Genomic DNA, 21,446 nt, shown 5'->3' with positions numbered 1-21,446 from the left:
ACAATTATATATATATATATATATATATATATATATATATAATGTATATAGACGAACCTTATGGTTGTACGGCAGTGAAGCATCAGTGCCAACACTGATGTTGCTGTCTTTGATGATGTTGATGATGTATACTTAACAGAGAACGGCGAATAGTTTAACCGTCTCCATTACTACAAGCCATGGAGTGACCTCATGCATGTATGTTGGGTCCTGACACAATATGCGTCGTCGTCAGGAACTAAGGGCCTGGAGTTATTCAAACGTGACGGATTGCAGCGTGTGCTTTTCAGCTAAGCAAGTAAGGTCTCGGTAGTTTCAATTTTATGCTTTGCATCTTTTACTAAACCTGACTTCCCCTCTGCTGGAACACCTGATACCTTAGGTATGAAAAAGCCACCAGGTGTCCAGTGCTTCCAGCTGCCTGGAAGTTCTGTACCCGAATGCGCGTTGCAGTCATACTTTCCTAGGACTTTACTCAAGTCTTTGTGCTTGTTCCTGTATGCTATCTATGTATCCTGTTTACAGCTTTCCTCTCGTTATGTTAACCCAGTTGCTCGTCTGAATAGCAATCACAACAATGGTTTCTTGGTTCTCTGGCGTAATTCGACGACCGCTGTCTTCGTCAGGTAATCGGAATTTTTGTTTTCACGTGGTTCACATTGCTTGCCTGCAGCGTTCCTGCCACTGGAAATTCGTGGATTAACAGATTTGCAGACACAGAAGACTCAAACGGCTCCACCAGTTGAGGCAAGCTTCAGCAACCTGTGAAATGTTGATTCATCCTGTTCTGTTCCTATTTAGCGCATGAAGCCGCATCACTTGCGATATGGAGAGAAAATTGATTGGACTAATATATGGCCTGCCCCAGCGACTTTCAGTTATTCCGTTGTACCCATTCCGCTCCGCCAGGGCTATTCTAAAGTATACATGTGTGCCAGTCACATTTCATTTCAAATTTCAGGGTCTTATTGAAAATTCTGGTGTTTCACCGGTTAGCTATGCGAACGCAGAATTAATGAAGATTCCAAACTTTCTGCATTTAACAAAATCACATATCCGAAAACAATGTGAGGCATTGAAAAGTAAACACAACCGATCCATTGCCCTCATAACGCCACCCTTGTTTAGAATTTTGCACCGCTTGGCCGTCAGGGTTGAACTCTGATGAAATAATTACTAAACATTATCCAGTGGAAATTGTCCAACGAACGTACGTTTTTAGCTCGCACAGTATCCGTGACCCTCGTGCTCGCATTGTCACTATTCAGGTGAGTGAAGCCCAGCAGTCGACGCAGTCTTTCTGATTTGTGTTTTCGGAAATAGCGTCTGTACTGAGCTGCGGTAAGTTTAACTCAAACCGGAAATCCACATGTGCTACCGGTATACCTAAATCAAATACTCATGAAGCACCTTTTGTAGTGTTTCTTTTCCACTTAATCCTACTCGGTTCGACTGGCAGTCTGTCAGATTTCGTGACCCAGAAGGATTTCTCATAGTGAATACTGTTCTTTCTGAGTATGCTTAAGGTATTTGCATTTTCTTGCTCACCAATTGCATCCGAGATGCAAGGCAACTCGTGATGCCTAATGCTGCTCCTTTGAACAGTGTTCTCTTTGGTGGTGGTGATGGAGGGACTCTGCTCTATACAAAAGCAGCACATCATTGCATTTTAAACTGTCTACCTTGTAGCTCATTTATCTTGCATGCTACTGAATTAAGCCGCATTTCTTCAGCTGTGCTAACGCCGTTCTGTGAGCCCCAGGACAACAAAATAAGAATGAACGCCGAATTTTACGCGTTTATAGTCTTAATGCCTTATCCCGCAGGCTACGGAAAAGAGAAGCAGGTGTCTGGAGACCAGAGGACATGTGCAACGGCACCTAAAGCAGCGGTTTGAAATGGTGCACCTCAGCTGAACGTGTGAAATCTAGTAAACTAACGATAAGAACCTCTAAAGTTGGGTCATTTTTGAGAGGAAAGGAAGGGACATGGTTTTCACTCCCGTGTTTAGGAATCAGAAATGGGTTACAATCCCTGGATGTGCTGAGATGGATTGCCACTTAAAAGCGTCGAAATCGGCAGTGAGAGAAGCTAGTCCTATGAACCTATCCCACTATGTGGGGACGAAATAAGGCGAAATCAGATGCCCTATCCCGACGATGAGATAGTTCTTACAGGTTGCTGGCTACGAAGAGGCCGTACATCACAGTAATGCGACGATCTGTGCACCTCCGTGGTCCAGTTAGCTATACTTCGTTTCGACACACGCGGTGTGTCGTACCAGGCTTGCTGGTGGCCTGTCTGGTAGGACTGGTGACCCCAATGGTTTGGCATCGGTAGGCACCGACAGGCTCAGGCATCTCTAATTCAATCGTCAATCCTCGTACCTGGTTTATCTAGCTGCTTTCAATTTTCGCACGGTGAGGCAGGCGGAACAGTGGGCTACCGTTGCTGTCCTTGTATGGCTCGCATCCAAAACAATAATTAAAGATCCAGCACCATCATCAAGTCAACTGCTCATCATCATGGACTGCACGACATCAGTGTTCAACGCTGATGCTTCGCTGCCGTACAACCATGATGTTTATTTGTGCAATTCACGGTTGTACGTGGGCTGGGGTACTGCTGTGGCGATCACGCCTAAACATGAGGACGATTAGGGTCCTCAACCAAAACATTTGGCTCAAAAGCCTGACCGCAAGGCGGCGGTGTTTGGTTGGAAATTCAAGTACACTACCATTTGTACGGAACTCATCGCCACACATGTTCCAACCTCCAATCTGGATGACCAGGAGACTGTGTTCGTTAAGCCTCTAACCACTGACCAACCTAGTATGAGAGGCTGCGAGTGTCGTGCGGACACCCCCCCAGTATAGCTCAATAGCCTGACGAGGTGCATAAACCGTCACACTACAGCAAGGTCCAGTCTCTTTGTCAGCTGCTCCGTCATTCTCATTTCCCACTGAGGTATACTGCAAGGGGCGTCCGTGCGACATTTACGGTCTCTCACACGAAGTTTGCCAGTTATTAGAGCTCTGCCGAACACAGTCTCCGGGTCCTCCAGGTTGGGGGCGATGAGTTCCTTAAAAGTGGTAATGTACCTAAAGTTCCAGCCAAACAGCGCTGCATTGCGGTCAGACTCTAATCGTCCTCATGTTTAGGTGTGGGCGCCATGGCAGTATTCAGACCCTTGTATATTTATGAATTACATACATACAAATGAACTTATGACGAATCGGCCGTCGCGTGGTGTCATCAGTCGGGTTGCCTTACCCGCTGCATACATCAGGGCGGGTAAGCGGAAACGCCTTTTTTCTCTCTCTTTCAAATTATTCCCCCCTCTAACGATTTAGAGGCTGCTGCGGCAGTATGTTTAAGGGTTGGCGTCGTCGTAAGTCACTGAGCGGAAGGATCATCACCTGACTGAATACGCGTTAATAGTCGCCTATGTGCGGTTCGTCTGGTAACAACTGTAAAGGAGTCTCACAAGTGAGATGTTGATCGCTGCCTGTTACTCCTGTATGCTTACGCCTCAGTTGACTAATTCGTGGTTGTTGTTGGAGATCTCAATAAACATGTGGGCAGGCTAGCGCATCTGAGACTCAGTTGGGTATTTGACGTGGATTAAACTTGGTGCGTACGGACCACGATCAACGATTGTTTCAGCGGTGTGTTGATCGCAGGCTGTTTTTCTGCAATAATAACTTCCAAAAGCTGATATGGGCTCCTGTGCATGCAGAACCATCTTTTACCGAAGAGTCCTGTTTTCCGTGCTTAATTCAGACTGGTTCTGAGGAGTATAGTGGGAGGATTGTTGGCGGGAAGTGCCTTCTGGAGTAGGATCCGCGTGACCCTCTCTGTGAATGAAGTAGGGCGCTGCAACATATGACTAGTAACCGATATCAACGACTTGCTTGTCATCAGCTCCTATCCAGCTGGTCTGGAGATGTAAACTCTACGGACTGATTGCAGTTAGCTGACGCTGCGTCCTTTTCCTGTCCACGTCTCTCTTTTCCAAATAGAGTTTCCAAGGTTGTACGATAGCGAAGCAGCGGTGTTGAACACTGACGTTCTATTTCTGATGTTGATTTAGTTTCAGAGATATAGTGACATTGGGGTGCATAAAGCTATTCAGATTGCATGCGAGGATAAAAATGTGCAATGTAGCCTCAACGTAAACATATTATCAATATAAAGCGAGTTTCGGTATTTTCAAAAACGATGCTGGGCAGATTCGAAGCGGTCACGTTTTCGAGGTTGGATATTAACTTCCCAAGCGGAAAAGCCGCCAGACTTCTGCTTAAGCAGATAACAACATTTTTAACAAACCGTAGTTCCAGCAAAGTGAACGGTATTGAATGGTAACTTTTACTGAATACGATTAGATATAGGTCCTGCGGGAAGTAACAGAGGGACGTATATAAATGAGGGAACTAATGCACGTTGATCGATGTTGCAGTTGATATAGCCTATTTGAAACTGCTCACAATCCTGTTGTACACCTCACATCCTAAAGTGCACGGATCACCTGTGTCTCCACCTATTGGCTTCCCTAACACGGACTCCAAGTAATGTAAACCCTGAGGCAACTCGTTTCTCGCTCTTACATAGCCGTCACGCTATTGTCCTTGGGGCAATCATTGTCTAACCTGTGGGGACCTAATGCTGTTCGTCAGCCCAACCCCTTTGTTTTATTGTCCGCCTTCCAGTAAGCATGTGAAATTGTGTCAGGACGCTGTTGCTCTTTCTACTCTCACTAGCCTCTGGCGGTGTAAAGAACAGTCACAACCTGATCCATTACCTTTTCTCATCGGAAGCTTTTGTCCTCTTAACAAAAATGGAAATTTCGAACCTGTTTGCAACTCCGAGACCGTCTGTTATATTATTTCCCTGATTTCAGGGTGGGATTCGTCCACATCTCCACTGTTTCTTCCCTTGATATCTTTAATATCTTGGAAAAATTCCGGATCATTTTGTTTTCCCGTATACAGCGAACACGTATATGTTACACTCACCACTCATAAACCAACAGACTAACCAGTTCCCTTAGAAGGGGAAGTTCACTACAAGTCGCATGCACTCTCCTTCAGAAAAGTTGTCACTTTAGTAGTCAATCAACAACCTAATGTGAACCGTGTGATTGGAAGTCATTGGCACTACGCCTTCTCCGAGTGCAAGTTAATCGCGCTGCTGATCCGTCAACCCTGCCGGACTGGGGTGGTTAGGCTATTGACCGGGAGCTCGCGGATTCCAATCTCCTATGAGCTTCGTGAGATGCTGTTGACTTTGGGCAGGACTGAAACGGATGTGCAGTATTTCTCCCGTTTTCAGAATGAACTCACTCCACTTGCAGGATGAGTTTTACGGAAAGATGAAACGGTTGCATTTTATTGATTGTGCCAGTTTGTTTCACGGCTTTCCAAACCCTGTTGACCGCCCCTCCTCCTACAAGTCTACTGGTGCTTATGACAGTCATTTTCAAAGGAAGAACCATTCTATTGGTTTCGCTGAGTTACGTCATTCTGTCTTTCCGGTCTGAAAGCTGAAACTCATGTGAGGAAGCCATCACCACAAGCATACCAAATTGATCAGTGATCCAGTTGGAATCTGACCATCCAGGAGCTTGGAGAAAAGAGTCAGTGGTAACTTGTTCTCCAACGTTTCCGCCCATCTCTAGCAATTAGAGACCTCGCTCCGACTCAGAGCACACCACTTTCGTGATTTCAACTTTACAGTTCCCCCTCATTCATCTCTCACACCAAGAATCGCAGGGAAGATTCATCATTATCTCTTCTCGCTCCCGACACGAAGAGACTAGACCTTACCGTGGTGTGACGGTTTGCGCACCTCAGCGATCCAGTGAGCTATACTGGAGAGTGTCCCGCGACACTCACAGAGTCCCTCATACCAGGTTGGTCAATGGTTAGATGTCTGACGAACACAGTCTCCTGGCCCTCCAGGTTGGGGTTTGGAACATGTGGCGACTTGTTCCGTAGAAATGGTAATGCATTTGCATTTCCCACCAAACACCGCTGCCTTGCGGTTAGGCTTTTGAGCCAAAGGCTCTGGTTGAGGACCCTAATCGTCCTCCTGTCTAGGTGTGGGCGCCCTGGCAGTATCCCAGCCCACGTACAACCATGAATTGTACGGCAGTGAAGCATCGGTGTTGAACACTGATGTCATGATGATGAGGATGACTTCTCGCTCGACATATTCGAATTTCCCGATCCGTCATACACCCTTACGACTTCATTTCGACGTTATGCGCTAATGCGTGCACTAATTATCTCAGGAATGTCTTCTCATTTCTTGATACACGGATCCTTTCAAACACCTAAAAAATATTCCGCGTATTTCTCGTTTCGGATCATGGTTTCCATCGACTGCCAGTGCATCAAGTTTATGTGATTGTCTCGACTCGCTCTCATGTAACCTCAGCAGTTTTCTTTCGTACGGATACAAATCAAGATTCTGTTGATAGAACCGTTGTATAGTGGATCATACCCCGGATGTTTGTAACTTTTCTTTCGTTGTACTCTAATATTAGTGGCCTTGAAGACTAACTCCGAAAACCCATTGTGAGTAGTATTCCTCGATACGATATCCACTCTGCTTGATCGATTGGTCAGTAAAGCGAACACTGTAGGGTCTAAACCGCTAAAGGTTTGAAACTTTTTGATGTAGAATATGCAATGAATATGTATTGGTTATGCCCATCCTCCGAGAGGAAAGTGGACCTTATTATGGTGCGGAGATGTGTGTGCTTCGGGAGTTCATACAACTTATACACCATCCATAGCATCGCTCTCATCTGGTGGGAAAGAAGTTGGTCTGACTCATGAACTTCCAGGTTTTGGGGTTTGGACGACTGTGGCAACGTATTCTGCCATTACCAGCAAACTCAGCTGCGATGGTCATTGCCGTCTTCCTGGAAGAGGACCCCGAGACGGGCCATATCAATGGTTAGAGACATTGTCAGACATGGCCCAGTCATGCCCTCAATGGCGCTCATTCATCCAAGCTATTGCCTTCAATGCATAGGTCCCTTCCCAATCCCCCCAATTAACAGTCCACCTATAGTGCTGTATCTGTGCGCTTATTTATCAGCTCTCACCTCTAATGCGCAGCTACCTACCCCACCTCTCCGAATCATCGGTGAATGAAACTGTGGCAGCTGCGATCACTGCACGACCATTACGCGGTTATTACAGCTGACAATGATGATGATGATGATTCTGTGAATGTTGGGTTGTCCTGACACCAACCACCGCTTGTTTGTTGTACTGAGGCTTTTGAGCCAAAGACGGTGTGGGGTGGCACATTAATCATGTTGTCTAGATTCTGACGTCTCGGCACCATTTCCATTCACGTGAAATACGTAATCAAAAATACCCTCGTGCTATATTGGTCTTTGCATGGGGTTGTCAGCCAGGCCGGCTTGTTCGTTGTGTACGGTTGGGCGACAAAAGAAACCCTACTACTTCCTTGGAAGCTGCTTTTGTTGAACCTCAAGATCCAAGCAGGCTGTGTTTTGTAGGTAAAATGTTTTGTAGCTGAGTGGCTGCTACTCACTAATCAAATTAATCTACTCTTCCCTCTCCAATCTCACAGGTCCCAGTATCTTGCCTTGGATTAGACGAGCACTCAAAGAGGAAACTGCTTAGGCTCGCAGTTGGACCGGGACCGGGGAAAAATGTAGCTCAGTATGATTGGAATACAGATATTCTGGAACTAACCAGTGGACGGTGTCCATCTTCGAGGCAAAATACTGACTACTTGAAATATGTTCTCACCGTCTTGACTCTTGAATCTCGCGTGAGTCTTTGTGTAAAAACACTGATTTTTGGTTACTATGGTACTTTGCCTCACAAAGCAACATCGATTGTCGGCTACGGAACCAAGTTACAAGATACGGGACTTCCTTTCGTGATCACGGTCGATTTCCAGTTATCTCAATGGTCAAGGCAGAAGCGCACTGACCGGAGGTTCTATACTGATCCTGCCTGGGTTGGGACAACCTGGCAGTGTCCCAGATCTCTTGCTACCTTCGGGTAGCATGGCAACTAGTCACCAAAAGGGTGTTACGGCTGAATGATTTTTTTAGTGGTAAAGTAGATGTGGACCACTATTACTGCACAGCCTATCGCGGAAAGAACGATAAAAATGAAATCTTTCAGCTGTAACATCCTTCCGGTGCCTAGCTGTCATGCTCCCCGAAGGAGGCACAAGGGCTGGGATAGTGCCAAGTTGCCAAAGCTTAGACAAGGCAAGTCGAGAGGCAGAGGTCGGATTCGAACCACGGACCTTCCGATCAGTAAATTTGCACTCTAACCACTTCAGCCATCTCGATAGGCGGGTTGTGTACCAGTCCTTCCTTAGCGGTCTAGGAGATTTTCACAACCACATCACAATAGGAGAGCCTTTTTTGAGGCACCTATTCTTCCTTTCCAACAAGTTGGTGGATAATGGTCTGTGTAGTTGCATTGCTCGTTGTGGTTCGCTACTCCTGATTTAATCCTTGGTTTTCTTTTTCTCCTATTGTGGTATATCGAGAGGCACATTAACTTGAAACAATTTCTACTTCAGGCAAAGGAAGATTGCTACACATGTATTCGTATATTTATCAAGGCATTTCCCACAATGTCAAGCTAGAATCTTCATGATGGGACGGGAGACACTTAGCCGAAACTACTCGGATCTGATCATATCATGATGCGTAACTGGTTCGCAACACCATCCTTCCAATCGAGATGATGTTCGGTTATTTCGAGAGCTCGCTTCCGGACAGCAGTTTGCCGGAGGATTAAGGCGTTCGGAATCTTAGATCCAATATTTTGTCGGTCGCACGGCTCTCAATTGTCAAGTCAGATACAATGACTCGATGGTCAGCTGACTTCGAGTTGTGTATACCACTACGCGAAAGTGAAACCGTACAGTGAAGATTGAACTCTCAGCTGCACGCAGCTGGTCCTAGAGGATTCATTTCAATTGGGGTCTATTCTATTAAACAAGCCCACGTATACTGTATTTTCTTCCAGACTTCGTTTCACATCCAGCGAATTCGCAAGGTATCTGCAAACACAGTGTTCCCTTTAGAATGGTCTTATCCTAAGCAGTATACACGTTGACCCCTGAGTTGGCTAGAAGTACACAATCGAATGGAGTCGGATTATCGTTACTGGCTACCCTCTATGTTGTCGTCAATTGATGTTTTACGTGGGGGAATGCTCACGCAAAATATCCGTGTAATTGGGCATCCCCCATAACGAACGTAATCTATCGACACTTGCTCTCCATCTTTTTTCAAGAGTAGCCTACACATTCACAGCCAAACAAGTCCATCTACACCATTGACCACGTGGTGAGTGTTCACTCTGCTTCGCCGTGGTTATGTTATTTCGCCTCTTGAAACTCCCAATGACTCAGTCAGCCATTGCTTTCCGGTGACTTTACTAAGGTGCTTACCAACTTTCCCCGTTCTCCCCCTCCCATCAACAGAAAACGGAAACATGGGAAAAAGGCCAACCGGATTACGATTGGCTGATGTTCCACTGGCCGAGCAGTTCATCCAGAGAACATCTGTTGAAACTCGTGTCCGAAGCAGGTAGTCACGAGGACAAGGCGGTCGACCGTAAGGTGAGCGAAAACAATTTCTTAACTACACAAAGATCCGGTTGTTTGTTGGTTTCTGTGAATTTATCATTTTCTAGAAGGCTGTTTTGTTTTTCATTTAGGGTTTCTCATAAGTTTCTCAGACAAAACACTGATCGACACCCAGCCTACTGACTTGAAGGTTGTCCGCACGCAATATCCGAGGGCATCATCTTGATTTGTCGTACAGTGGTTGTAGGTGCCACGGTTCCGTTCACCGATGGCTTGGGGAGGTGAAGTACGTATGTGCGCATTGGAGGTGGGAGGTGACAAAATTAATTTGTAAATACAAGGTTATCAGTGGACTCTTAAGTTGGGAGATTGGGAAGGGAGCTATGCATTGAAAGCAATAGCTTGGATGCACGAGCACCATTAAGCGCTGACTGGACCCTGTCTAACAATGTCTCTAACGATTGATGTGCCTCTTCTGGGGGTCTCCATCCAGGAAGATGGCAACGATCAACGCAGCTCAGTTTGCTGCTAGTGGCTTTCATACTTCGCTGCCCTGGCTCGATTCCACCCTTCGCGTGGCTATGCAAAAGGAATCCTTCGAGAAATTCGGTCGACTGGCAGACGGATCACGTGGCAACCTATACATTGTGATCAGTTAATATATTGTGGGTGAGTTATTTCTTCCGAAAGCCATTCGACGTGCTTCAGGATTACTGATCCGGTGTTCCCACCAGACTAGGACAATGCTCCAAAGACATCGATGGTTAAAGACTGGAAGTCTTTTGACGTCCTCGGCGCACAGAGACCAGGTTTGTAACCCGTATAGCAATATGTAGCATTGTAAACTCGATCCTTGACGGATAAGCTGAGGTGGCGCCTACGACACAGGTGACGCAGGTTCACAAAAGCTGCTCTGGCTATCCCAATTCGGATGGAAATACCATCTTTCGCTAGACCATCGGGAATGATAAAGCTGCTCAGGTAGACGAATTTGTCTACCATCTCAATCGTCTCACTCGCAAGCATGAGGTTAGGGTTCGAACCTACCCAGTCTTGCAGTAGCACTTTACACTTTGCAGGTGTGAAGTGCATGCCAAACCGAGGCAGAATTATTTATATTTAATTTTTTTTTCGCATTACCAGGACGCCAGATCCAAGGAAAGCTATTTCGTGAGCGTACTCCATATGTGAGCGGCTGCCCAAGCCGAAGAATGGGGTTTGGTTGAGGTACCCCACCCTGATCCTGTAAATGAAAAGTCTGACTCACAAGGGAGTGGGAGGATTTAGAATTTCGTTCGGGGACCCTGCCCCTAGCCCCTCAGTAATAAGTATGACCCGCGGGGTAGCGGACGGTAAGGTTTCCTCTGGGGTACCCGATGACTCAATTGTCTGACCTATTCGGCTGCAGAGGGTTGATCTAACCGGAAGACGCAGGGAATAAGGCATTACTGTCTCATTTCTGATGCGGCTGGGCGCAACAGGTGCTTTTGAACGGCGGTCATATTGAATAATGCGCCGACGGTCAACCGTCGGGCGATCGGAGTGGGCAACTTTTATGGTCGACCATTTCTGATCCGTCCTTCTTCGGAGGGAAACAGCACCTCTCCCTCGTGAATATGGATATCCTGGTCGCCTTCACACTTCTGTAGCAGAGAAGAGTATGACTTCACTCCCAGACCGCCTTGTAGCACGATTACTCGTAGTACGGCGTCTCGCTGCTCTTAGTCTGACTGCTCCGCTTTGGCCTTCCTGGCATGGTTGCACCTTGTGGAACGAAGTTTCAGCGAGTGTAGCCCGCTGGATCATTGCAGCACTCAAGCCCGACCACCACGTCAAGGTGGCAGCTTTAGTTCGGATCCTCTGATGATAGTCTATCAAAAGGTGGACTATTTACAACTGATTTCGCCGATTGGAGAATCATATGAGCTGTTAGTCCGACCATCCTCTGGTGGGGAATTTCGTTTTCCAAAAAACTTTCCAACATTTTATGGGGGTCAGACTTTCACACTCAAGGTGATGGCTATGAGTCCGTATGTTCGAAGCAAACTAAACCAAGAAGGGCGAAACCGGTCGTGGGCTGTCGGTGGATTTTCAGCAACCTTATGAGTAGCACATTACAAATATACATGTATCGCGATATTTCAAATATCGTAGCGACTGAAACATGAGGCGCCTTGGTGCAGCACATTCAGTTGCCTGAGAACATCATAAACGAGAGATTCAGCTGGGTTCCAGGTTAGTCTCTCGAAAGAACCAAATTAGTTTGCAGATGAGTGTATATTCGCAAACTAAATTCACATTTGTTCGTGTCTTGTCAATTTTTTATGCACTCTAGTCACACTTTCATTACGGGGAGGTAAGCCCAGTTTTTAAAAGTTCACAGGCATCAACAAAAAGGTCACTGTATCACAAAGTTGTGTATGCAACGAGACTTCGAAGTTTGACGCTTTCATTGCATCTGGAAACGTTCACTATAGTTGTGATCCAACCGAATCCTAGGTGGCGGATTACCAATATAGTTATTCAATCGAAATGAATTTCTGAAGTAGATGACCCCAATGAAGAAATGATAGTGGTCCTTACATCGAAGGGTTTGTGTGAACCACAAAATTTCGAGATCCCAAAGAAACCTGACAACACCACTGTTCTCCCATAGAGAAAGAACGGTTTTAAGACGACAGGAACACATTGTGTTTTTGAGTGAGGGTTTAGTAGCTCCAACTCGTCGATGCACCGGCAGAGACGATACAAGCCTGGGAACTCTGAGGAATGATAGAATACTTATTTCAACAAATTTACTCAGCTCAGCTTGCGCGATGCAGTGTGGGGGGATGGAGTGATGACTAGTCTGGTTGATGATGACCTGATCAATGTTAACCCAGAGTATTCTATGAGTACATTGTTCGACATTGCTCTTCATACGATCTACGTCGAGTGAACTCAGAACAGAGGGGGAGTGGACCCCGACGCAATACAGATCCCGAACGGACCAATCAGGAGTGAAAACAATGGACGACAAGTTCAACATTAGTGTGGCAGTCGAACACAATGCAGCATAGATTACGATCGGGCCAGTGAGAATTCAAGTGTGACGATTATCAATAGCTAATCAGGTCACAGCTCAAAGCTGCTGCTCTTTGCAAACTATATGAACGCAAGCAAGAAGAGAAGGCATACCCACTCAACAGCGCGCTGAAGACGTCTTCTCGAATGGTGACGAACCGTCTGCAAATTAGTTGCCAAGCTCGACGAACAGATCAACAGCCATCTGATCACTTACTAGAGGAGCTTTTCCCTACGACCGCGACCAATCTTTCGAATGTAATGCATATTTCCTTGAACTTGTTCATTCTATCTGAATCTGGTACGACATAAGTAATAGGATCCCTTTTTCACGGGCGTCTCGTGTTTCGTTTTTTCTCTCATCAAGTGCTAGCCTTCCCGAACTAATGGACTCGTTTTCAATCTGCTCACTTCCTGCTTTCAGTTGGATGACAATCCATTGATTAGAGAGTATCGCAAGGCTTTGGAAGCTATCTGGCTAGAAAACGATATCCTGCGCGGCAACCCGTGGGTTGAACCACCCAAAATGCCACGTTTTCGACACAATCCCTATCGTCTAATAAAGGATCCTCCACTGAAGCCAATCCACGGTGCGGACAAAACTGAGACACTGCGTCAGTACGCCGATGCGACAAGACGATTGTGGCGTCTGGACACTCGACAGAATTCAAACTAGTTTCTCCCGTCCTCGAAATTTCGTGATGTATATAAATTTAGCCTAATGAAAATTCTTGTTTTTCACATGACCCTGAACCTTTATTTACTGGGTCGACATTCATCCACATCTGATTGTGTGAAGACCAGCTATCAGTAGCTGGAGAACTTGAGTGGTGTTCACATGGAAGCACATGTAGGCTGCCTCAAACTCGGACTCTGTCCATCAGCCCGTAGTGTTCGCTGCACGAGAAGACTTCTCTAATGTTCCTGAACAGTGTTCACCAAACTCAACTGTTTCTTTCAAAGAGGAACACTCAACGTAAAAGGACGATTCCCCCGAGGAAAATCTTTCTCCAATGGGATAGCTTCTTTTTGCGTAGTTTTGTCTTTGGGGCCGATGAGTAACGAAGCCCCATAAGTTAAGGAATTCCGCCCGCTTTGTTATCCTACCATCTTGTTCATTGTAGATTGAGTGTGCTTCGCCATGTAGTATCATGAGCCATCTGCGATCTCGTCAACAGTGTATCTGCTAGGTCCTGACCGCGGCTAGCTTACTCTGGCTGACCCGCCGGAACGACCAGGTGTCTGGTAACTTGCGAAAATCATCTAAAGTGGAGACAGGTCTTGATTTGAGGCTCAAGCAACTGGCCAAGAGGTCTGTCAATCGTACGATCTCAACTCCGAGGTTGCCTAGGCTCGGACAACCCGACGATAGCTCCACCATTATTATTTTCCCGTGACCTTGAGCCCCAGATGGCACAGTCTAATGCCTGTTCATTATAATGCTCCTCTCATCTCTGTGGGTATCTCTGTCTGTAGTGATTCGGTCTCAAATCTATTTGCGCTAGAAGAGATAGGCCATCCTCCCCAGGAGAGAACAGGCTGAAAAGTATTTTTTCATCCCCAATCCAGTGCTCATGCACCACCGAGCTTTCTGGTTCTGTGGTGACGTCCCACCCGCATATTCATCGGTGTCTGCTTGTTTTGTTTGATTAAATTTGGGAAAAGGAGACTGTCTCAGGCAACTGGGAAGAATCGATGTCTACTTCAGGAACGGCCTCGTAATGAGTGCGGTAATCACAGAGGGATCAGTTTGACTCCATTTGTAACGGGACTCTCAGTCTCACTGCTCCATCGCCTTCTGGCGGCTCGTGAAACACTGACTGGAGAGCAGCAGGTAGGATTCCGATCTGGCTGGGGTAGCGTTGATCTCCTTCAGGTGCTAGAACAACACCATACGCACAAAAGACCCGGAATTCCAAGGCCCATTCGACTCGGTCGACCGGTCTATTCTTCTTGACACGCTTGCTCATTAAGGAATGCCCCAGATGGTCGTTGGCTTTTTCGCTAAGCTGGGGGTGGTGCGTAGCGCTACACACCACTACGCTCCCCAATAACGCACTGATGATGTCACCTCGATTGGTGATGAAACGTTTGCAATCAAATTGCCCAGCTTAGCGAACAAGCCAACGACCACCATCTACGCTACCTGAACTACCAACATTTTCCTCTATAGGATACTCCGGATATTTGTGAACATTATAAATTCTTGGTATTTTGAGACTTCCGAACGTGTGAGGGTATACAGAGAGCTCTCTAAATGCTTCCATACACAAAACGGTGTCCATCAGTGGTGCCCACCCTCCCCATTCCTATTTCATTTCATGATCAATGGAATATCGAGACGAACGCTGGAAGGTCTACAAAACTCTGGTGTTCAAAAAGGCTCTGACGAAAACCTTGGAATACACAGACGACATCGTTGTCGTCTTCGAATAGAAGGCGCAAGTGTTTTTGACCAAAGTCATCTTTCGGTATGCACTTTGAACCCACAGAGTGCGATGTTGTCATGTTCCTGGACATGCAGCCACTGAACACGCCACCTACAATCCTGGGGGAGGCACTCCAAGTTGTGGGGCGTTTTACATACCTCGGAATTTGCGCATGGTCCCTGAATTCCAAGGGGCGTGTGTATCAGGCTACAGTGCACGCTGTTTTGTTATATGGCTGTGAGAACTGGCCCGTTTTGCACAGTGGAACTGAGGCGTCTCCAGATCTTCGACTGTCGTCTCACTCACTGTCTGCATGAACCGTGACCTAAGAGCTGTTGCCACAAATTGTGAAGCAACGCATGTATGTGTTTTGTGTACTTCGTCATCTTTTATGGTTGTCTCCTTTACTCGGCCAGTAAATGGAACCCGGAAGCCAACTGTCCACATTTCTTCCGCAGTCATACACAGATAAAGATGTAAAACTGGCGAAAATCTACATTTAATCTTTTAACCATCCGTGTGGATTATGCGCTCAAAAAAGTGCGTTTGCTCTTCTGAATGTCGGGAATGTGCTTATCACAACCGTTGAAATGCGATTGTTTTATCTAATGATATGAGCGACAAGCGAGCTGCGAAACGACCAATGTGTGTTTCGAGAACTTTCGTAATGTTTACAGTTTCCTAGGTTGCTCGCGTGCGGCTTATAAATGTGTACTACACAAAAGCTAAGATTTCCATCCGCTCTCGTTTTCTTTACATAATTTCAACCGGCTTTTCGTGCACAGTGGCTAGTCGAACAACCCTAGGAGTTGAGTTTGTTGGAAACTGCTTTCTTTTTTCATGCTCATGAACAGCACGAGCAAAATGACCGAGTTCACAGGTAGCTTATTGGCTCACCGAGCGAGGCACTCTGGGCGACTTATCCGGATACTACTCTCGGCTACCGACCAATTTTACACCGCTTATTTAGTCTCAGACAGCGACCGACGCTTGCCCGTAATAATAATAATGAATAATAACAATCGTCCAGCCGTACCAACCCCTCCGATTTAAGTTGTCATGTCAGCCGAAAGAAGCATGACAGCTGAAATAACGCCAGGCTCCATATGCCTAGACAGTAGTAGTGGAGGTGCGTGGGTTGGGTTCGAACCACAGATTTTCCGGTCAGTTAGTCCGAGTCCATTGACAGACTGACTGGTGTAAACTCCCATCGCCTGCGAATGTATGGATAGCCAACCATCTGAATAGATTGAAGTCCAAAAGTTCGCACACAGAACTCGTAACGGTGGCAACTAAAACCCCCGTACGTCACCTTCGCCCGATTGCTTTAAAAATCCGTATCCGGAGTCCATTGGTTTCGTATGTACAACTCTCATAAACGATACAGAGACATGTTTTTATGATGTAGAGTCAGCTGTACTTGAAAAGATTATGGATGTGAAGGATTGGTGAAATCTTCGGCTGTGCCATGTTTACAAAGCGGAATATGCTAACATCGGTTGGTCAAGCTAATGGCCTGGATTTTCCGCTATTGATCCCATCTCGAGTGAGAATATAGGGGAAGAAATTTGTATTTTTAGGTTGGTTTTCCGTCACCTAGTCGAGGTGCACATCTAAGGAAGCCCGTAAATTGTTTGTGACCAAGAAGGGGTTGACAGGAAGCGGTTAGTGCTGGTCTTGGGCTTTGTGAGATGGGTGCTACGGCGTTCGTTAGTGTGCTGAACAGACGAAAAGGCCACAGCTTTCTCCTTTTTGTCAAGTCATAAAATGGGCTCACAGAGATTAGGGAACAGTAAGCGTACTTCTGGAAATGTACCTATGTATGATCTCGTTCGACCGGTTCCAATCCGTGTATCACCATGGTAGCTAATCCCCTTGTGGACTAAAAATGGTTCGTGCTTCCATCGGGTACCATGGCAATTAGGCGCAAAATGGTTGTTACAACTGAAAGATTCGGTTTATTCACTTTGTCGCCGCAACTTTCCCCTATGTGGTATAATGTGGGCTTTTTATGCACTACTGTGATCTTGATGTGAATTACCACATCGTTCGAAATAGGACCTCGGTTACGAACAACATCTTGAATAGCCTTGGACATACAACTCAGGATAAAGCAAGACAAGCATTCTAAATGATCAATCCATCCAACCACTGAGGCACACTCTATACCCTCATTTTCTATACGAACAGAATTGAGTTGACTGGTGTTTCTGAATTCCGACAATGAAGTCTTCAATCTGATGTAACCAGTATTCATGAGATTTTGACTCCAAAATAGTATCAACCGACACTTTATTCAACCTCCCTATCCGAAGTTTCCGAATTGAAAATCCCTTAAATGCAATACAATAGCAGTTTCGAAGGAACCTTACTTAATTTTTTTACCGGAAAATAAGCGAGACACAGACACATCCATGACTAACGAAGAAAGCTGTAAGCATAAAAGAAACTACTCACAAGGTCGCTGAAAACTCTTCGATATCTCGAATGTCATGGGAATAGCCTTGGACATACAACTCAGGATAAAGCAAGACAAGCATTCTAAATGATCAATCCATCCAACCACTGAGGCACACTCTATACCCTCATTTTCTATACGAACAGAATTGAGTTGACTGGTGTTTCTGAATTCCGACAATGAAGTCTTCAATCTGATGTAACCAGTATTCATGAGATTTTGACTCCAAAATAGTATCAACCGACACTTTATTCAACCTCCCTATCCGAAGTTTCCGAATTGAAAATCCCTTAAATGCAATACAATAGCAGTTTCGAAGGAACCTTGCTTAATTTTTTTACCGGAAAAATGAGTGTATTCGTCGAAAACAATATGCACTTTGGAATACACGAAAACTGGGAAGAAAATTAAATTCAAACATTGAATGATCAGTAGAAGCTCCTGAAGAAAAAAACTTTGAGATAGGGTGCTTATCGAAATTTCCGGCAGACGAAAGGATAACTTGGAAAAATCCTAATTAGAGCGCTTGATGAAGTAGTATAGAATAATCTTAGCAAAACAGCGACGTAAAATAAATCCACAGTACTTTTATCGCATGACACAGCCATAGTAATTCGAGTCTGGGAGGAATGTACAAGGACAGAAGGGTTGGCAAAAATACGCATCAGCGGCGAGGGTTCGGACTATAGGGCCATCTACTCCGTTGGGCCATCGGACGTGGCTGAAAAACGCCTGACTGCGGTGTCTTACGGTTGGGCTGTTGACTAGGTGCTGCGTGCTCCAAGTTCGTCGACGAAGTCATATTCCTCGGTTGACTAGCATTAGCATGATAATATCTAGATCGTCCACTTTCAGGGGGAACAATCGTGTGCTCACGGCTGCTGTATTCGTCTCTTCCACGCCGACGGTCCGGTTCATGTGGTCTGCTGAAACGGTCCAGTTCACGTTCGATAGCTTCTTCGGCGCTGATTGGGAGAAGGCGGGATGACGAACGACGTAACAACTCTGCGGCACCTGTTACATCTCTGTCGTCATCAGGATGGCGTCTCGAGTCAGCTTGCAGGTGACCAACTGGTGCATCGGAATGGCGCGTATACTGTTTGTAGACACGGTGGGGTTTCTCGTTGAAAGTGCCAGGATGCGCTTGGGTTCTTTTGGTCGTGACTGTGGATTCCTCTGGAGGGTGAGCCTGGGCAGTAAGGTTAGATGCTGTGCCCCGACGACGATGAGATTTTGGTATGGCAGCTTGGGAAATCTTCTGGCCGAAAACTGCATCGTACAGCCCGCCAGTCGATCGCCTGGGCATACCGGATCGACCACTCAATACTGAAGTCTCAGGCAATCCGAACGTGCTCGGAGTCTGCACGGAATCGAAACGACGTACCGAGCCATCACCCTGATGTTTGGACACCGGATTGACCAACTGGTGACCCTCTGGATCAAGATGGCGAAAACATAGGCCGCACAGCGTTGTCTTACGCCGCGGTTTGGAGAAGAGATATAAGTAGATCTGGAGCAAAATAAATCCGAGAAACTGAACAACCACAGTAATCAGTAGCGATGGCAGGTAGTACCACACCTGTGGATATGTGAAGTGCACGTACCATGCTCCGATCATGGCAGAATTTTCCAAATAGTAGAAGAAGTAGTATAGCAAATATCTGGTCCTGGTATATTTTGCATAAGCGTTGGCGAACTCAAACAAGCCCACATAAGCGAACATGAAGTCGGACAGCAGATTCCCAGATATGCTGGATCGCTGAATGGAAAAGGAGAACACAAGACTGAATCTTAAATTCAAGTGCGCTTGTTTAGCTCCATTAATACTACTTCAATGAATAATAATGACCGTTTGATACACAGCTACCATGCGACTCGAAGACATTACGATTGGTACGGAGGTCTACTGTACTTTGCCTGGAACTTACACATCTATGTGACAAAAGAACTCACTTCAAGTTTGACTTGATTCGAATAATCAGCGCTGGTACACGCTCGTGACACGATAAGGGAGAAAAGAACGAAGAAGTAATGAAATGCCACAACAGCCATAACGATCCAGTAGAACTGTGCAGTGAAAAGCACGAGAGTGCCCAATCTCAACGTGACGTGAACCAAATGAGCCGAATAAAGTAAAGCCAATCCGCCAGCAGGAACTTGTCCGACCCCGCGATCAAAGTCGAATTCAGATTGGTCATAAGCCGCCGGGTAATAATGAGTGAGTCCAGCACAAAGCCATACGACACCGGTGATCGTACAACTCAGAACACCGACCACTACGAAGAACAACGATGGAAGAAGAAGAAAGAGGATCAACCACTAATCAATAAAGAGAGTGAACTCAGCCACACGTAAACCAACAAAACTATGCCATCAGTTGTTTGTGCCGAAACGTCCAGAGGACATCCATAGATAAACGAACGCTTGTTAAGAATGCGAGGTTCAGATCCTGAAGAATTTCAGCGATACACGACGGTCATTGATTAGCAGAGCGACCCGAAGCTAACGGTCGGACAAGAAAAATGTCCAAACACTGGTATTCTAAAAGTGACTAAATCATAGGGAACACTTCCAAGTCTTATTTTTTCTCTACTAAGACATCATGGGATCCTTCGTAACTGTAAGCTCCCTTAATGGGTGATTGCTGGGTTCCTGGACCCTGGTCTGAAAAAATCTGGTTAGCAGTCGCTTCGTGTTCACACCACTCTGGCTAGAACAGGTCTCATCCAGTTTCCGTAAAACTGCTGACTAGAAAACACAAAATGAGGACACATTAGACCCGAAATTCGCTCCTATTAGAGCAGTGCGCAGGTTTGACTAGCCCAGGACCTGAACTCCAGAGATCGAAGATGCAAGGCCAGCGTGTTGCCAACACTTTGACAGCGTGCGCTGAGCGCAGTCGAATTAGCCCATCTGAACAGTCTAACTTGTTCACGCTCGAGCAGTGTTATTCGGTTCTCTAGCTAGGATAGTTTTCCACCCAATTACCAACGCAAAGACGCATCTTCAATCACACACTGTACTTTATTACTCATATCAGTGAAACTCATGCTGGATGATTTTTCATTTTCAAACGGCTGTGGACAGAAGTTCCGCTTTGTACGTTGCTGTCTGCAGAGCGCACTGTGAAAAAGTAGCATTAACACAAGTAGAACATAAGATTGACGGAAACTCGGGGACTGCGCCTACCTGATGAGTCCCAAGAAGGGCGAAACCGGTCGTGGGCTGTCGAAGAGTTTTCAGCAAACTTGTGAGTAGTTTCCCTTATGAAAATAGCACTAACACACTTTAACAGCAAATTTGACGAAGCATACAACCAGAGTTTGCTAGCTTAGACAATTGATTGGCAACCTTGAGTAGAAGTAGTCGACCAAACTGTGACGAGTCAATGATGTAAGTTCACAGAGTTTACAAGCCTCCTGTAACCATAAAATACTGGATGGAGGAAGGCGACGAAAATCCAACGACACCGAGGGATACACAGCGTACATTGGTCTACGAAATATAGCTTGAATTTCGTAGTACCATAAGATTCAGGAAGTTGGCCAAAAGTTCTGTAGGTGAAACAACGATTGGTCAGTCACTGTCACTCTTATTCTCATGTTCGAAGAGGCGGAGAAGGCGCAAGTATTCTTGGATGAACTGACCAAAGTCATCCCGTCCTTTGGTATGCACTTTGCACCCACAAAGTGTGAGGTCATGCTTGTGGACGTCGAGTCACAGAACACGCCACTTACAATCCAGGGAGAGGTATTGGAAGTTGTGGAGCGTTTTACGTATCTTGGAAGTTATATTAGTTCTGATTGTAGTGTGACAGATGAGGTGAATGCACGAATCTGAAAGGCTCGGGCCCCGTTTGCTAACTTGAGACACCTATGGCGTCAGAATGGTTT

General features: G+C 46.0%; 2 protein-coding genes across 2 annotated transcripts in view; one reads left to right on the top strand and one right to left on the bottom strand.

Moving 5' to 3' along the window:
• Positions 1 to 13,380, top strand: part of T265_12841 (hypothetical protein) — a gene marked incomplete at both ends in the record, with an annotated part of 20,514 nt that extends 7,134 nt beyond the window's left edge. Inside the window, 6 exon segments of the mRNA XM_009165802.1 lie at positions 802 to 921; positions 962 to 1,082; positions 1,129 to 1,268; positions 7,612 to 7,815; positions 9,499 to 9,636; positions 13,091 to 13,380. Of these exon segments, the coding sequence (XP_009164066.1) occupies positions 802 to 921; positions 962 to 1,082; positions 1,129 to 1,268; positions 7,612 to 7,815; positions 9,499 to 9,636; positions 13,091 to 13,342 (975 nt within the window).
• A 4,529-nt stretch (positions 13,381 to 17,909) lies between these two features.
• T265_01708 (hypothetical protein) overlaps positions 17,910 to 21,446 on the bottom strand; it is a gene marked incomplete at both ends in the record, with an annotated part of 20,220 nt that continues 16,683 nt past the window's right edge. The window contains 2 exons of the mRNA XM_009165774.1: positions 17,910 to 19,312; positions 19,507 to 19,829. Of these exons, the coding sequence (XP_009164038.1) occupies positions 18,218 to 19,312; positions 19,507 to 19,829 (1,418 nt within the window). The remainder of the gene's footprint in view (positions 19,313 to 19,506; positions 19,830 to 21,446) is intronic.

The sequence above is a fragment of the Opisthorchis viverrini genome, assembly GCF_000715545.1.
Source record: "Opisthorchis viverrini unplaced genomic scaffold opera_v5_18, whole genome shotgun sequence".
NCBI classification, from domain to species: Eukaryota; Metazoa; Platyhelminthes; class Trematoda; order Opisthorchiida; family Opisthorchiidae; genus Opisthorchis; species Opisthorchis viverrini.
Note: the sequence above shows the minus strand (reverse complement) of the source record. Positions and strands in the feature narration are given on the sequence as shown.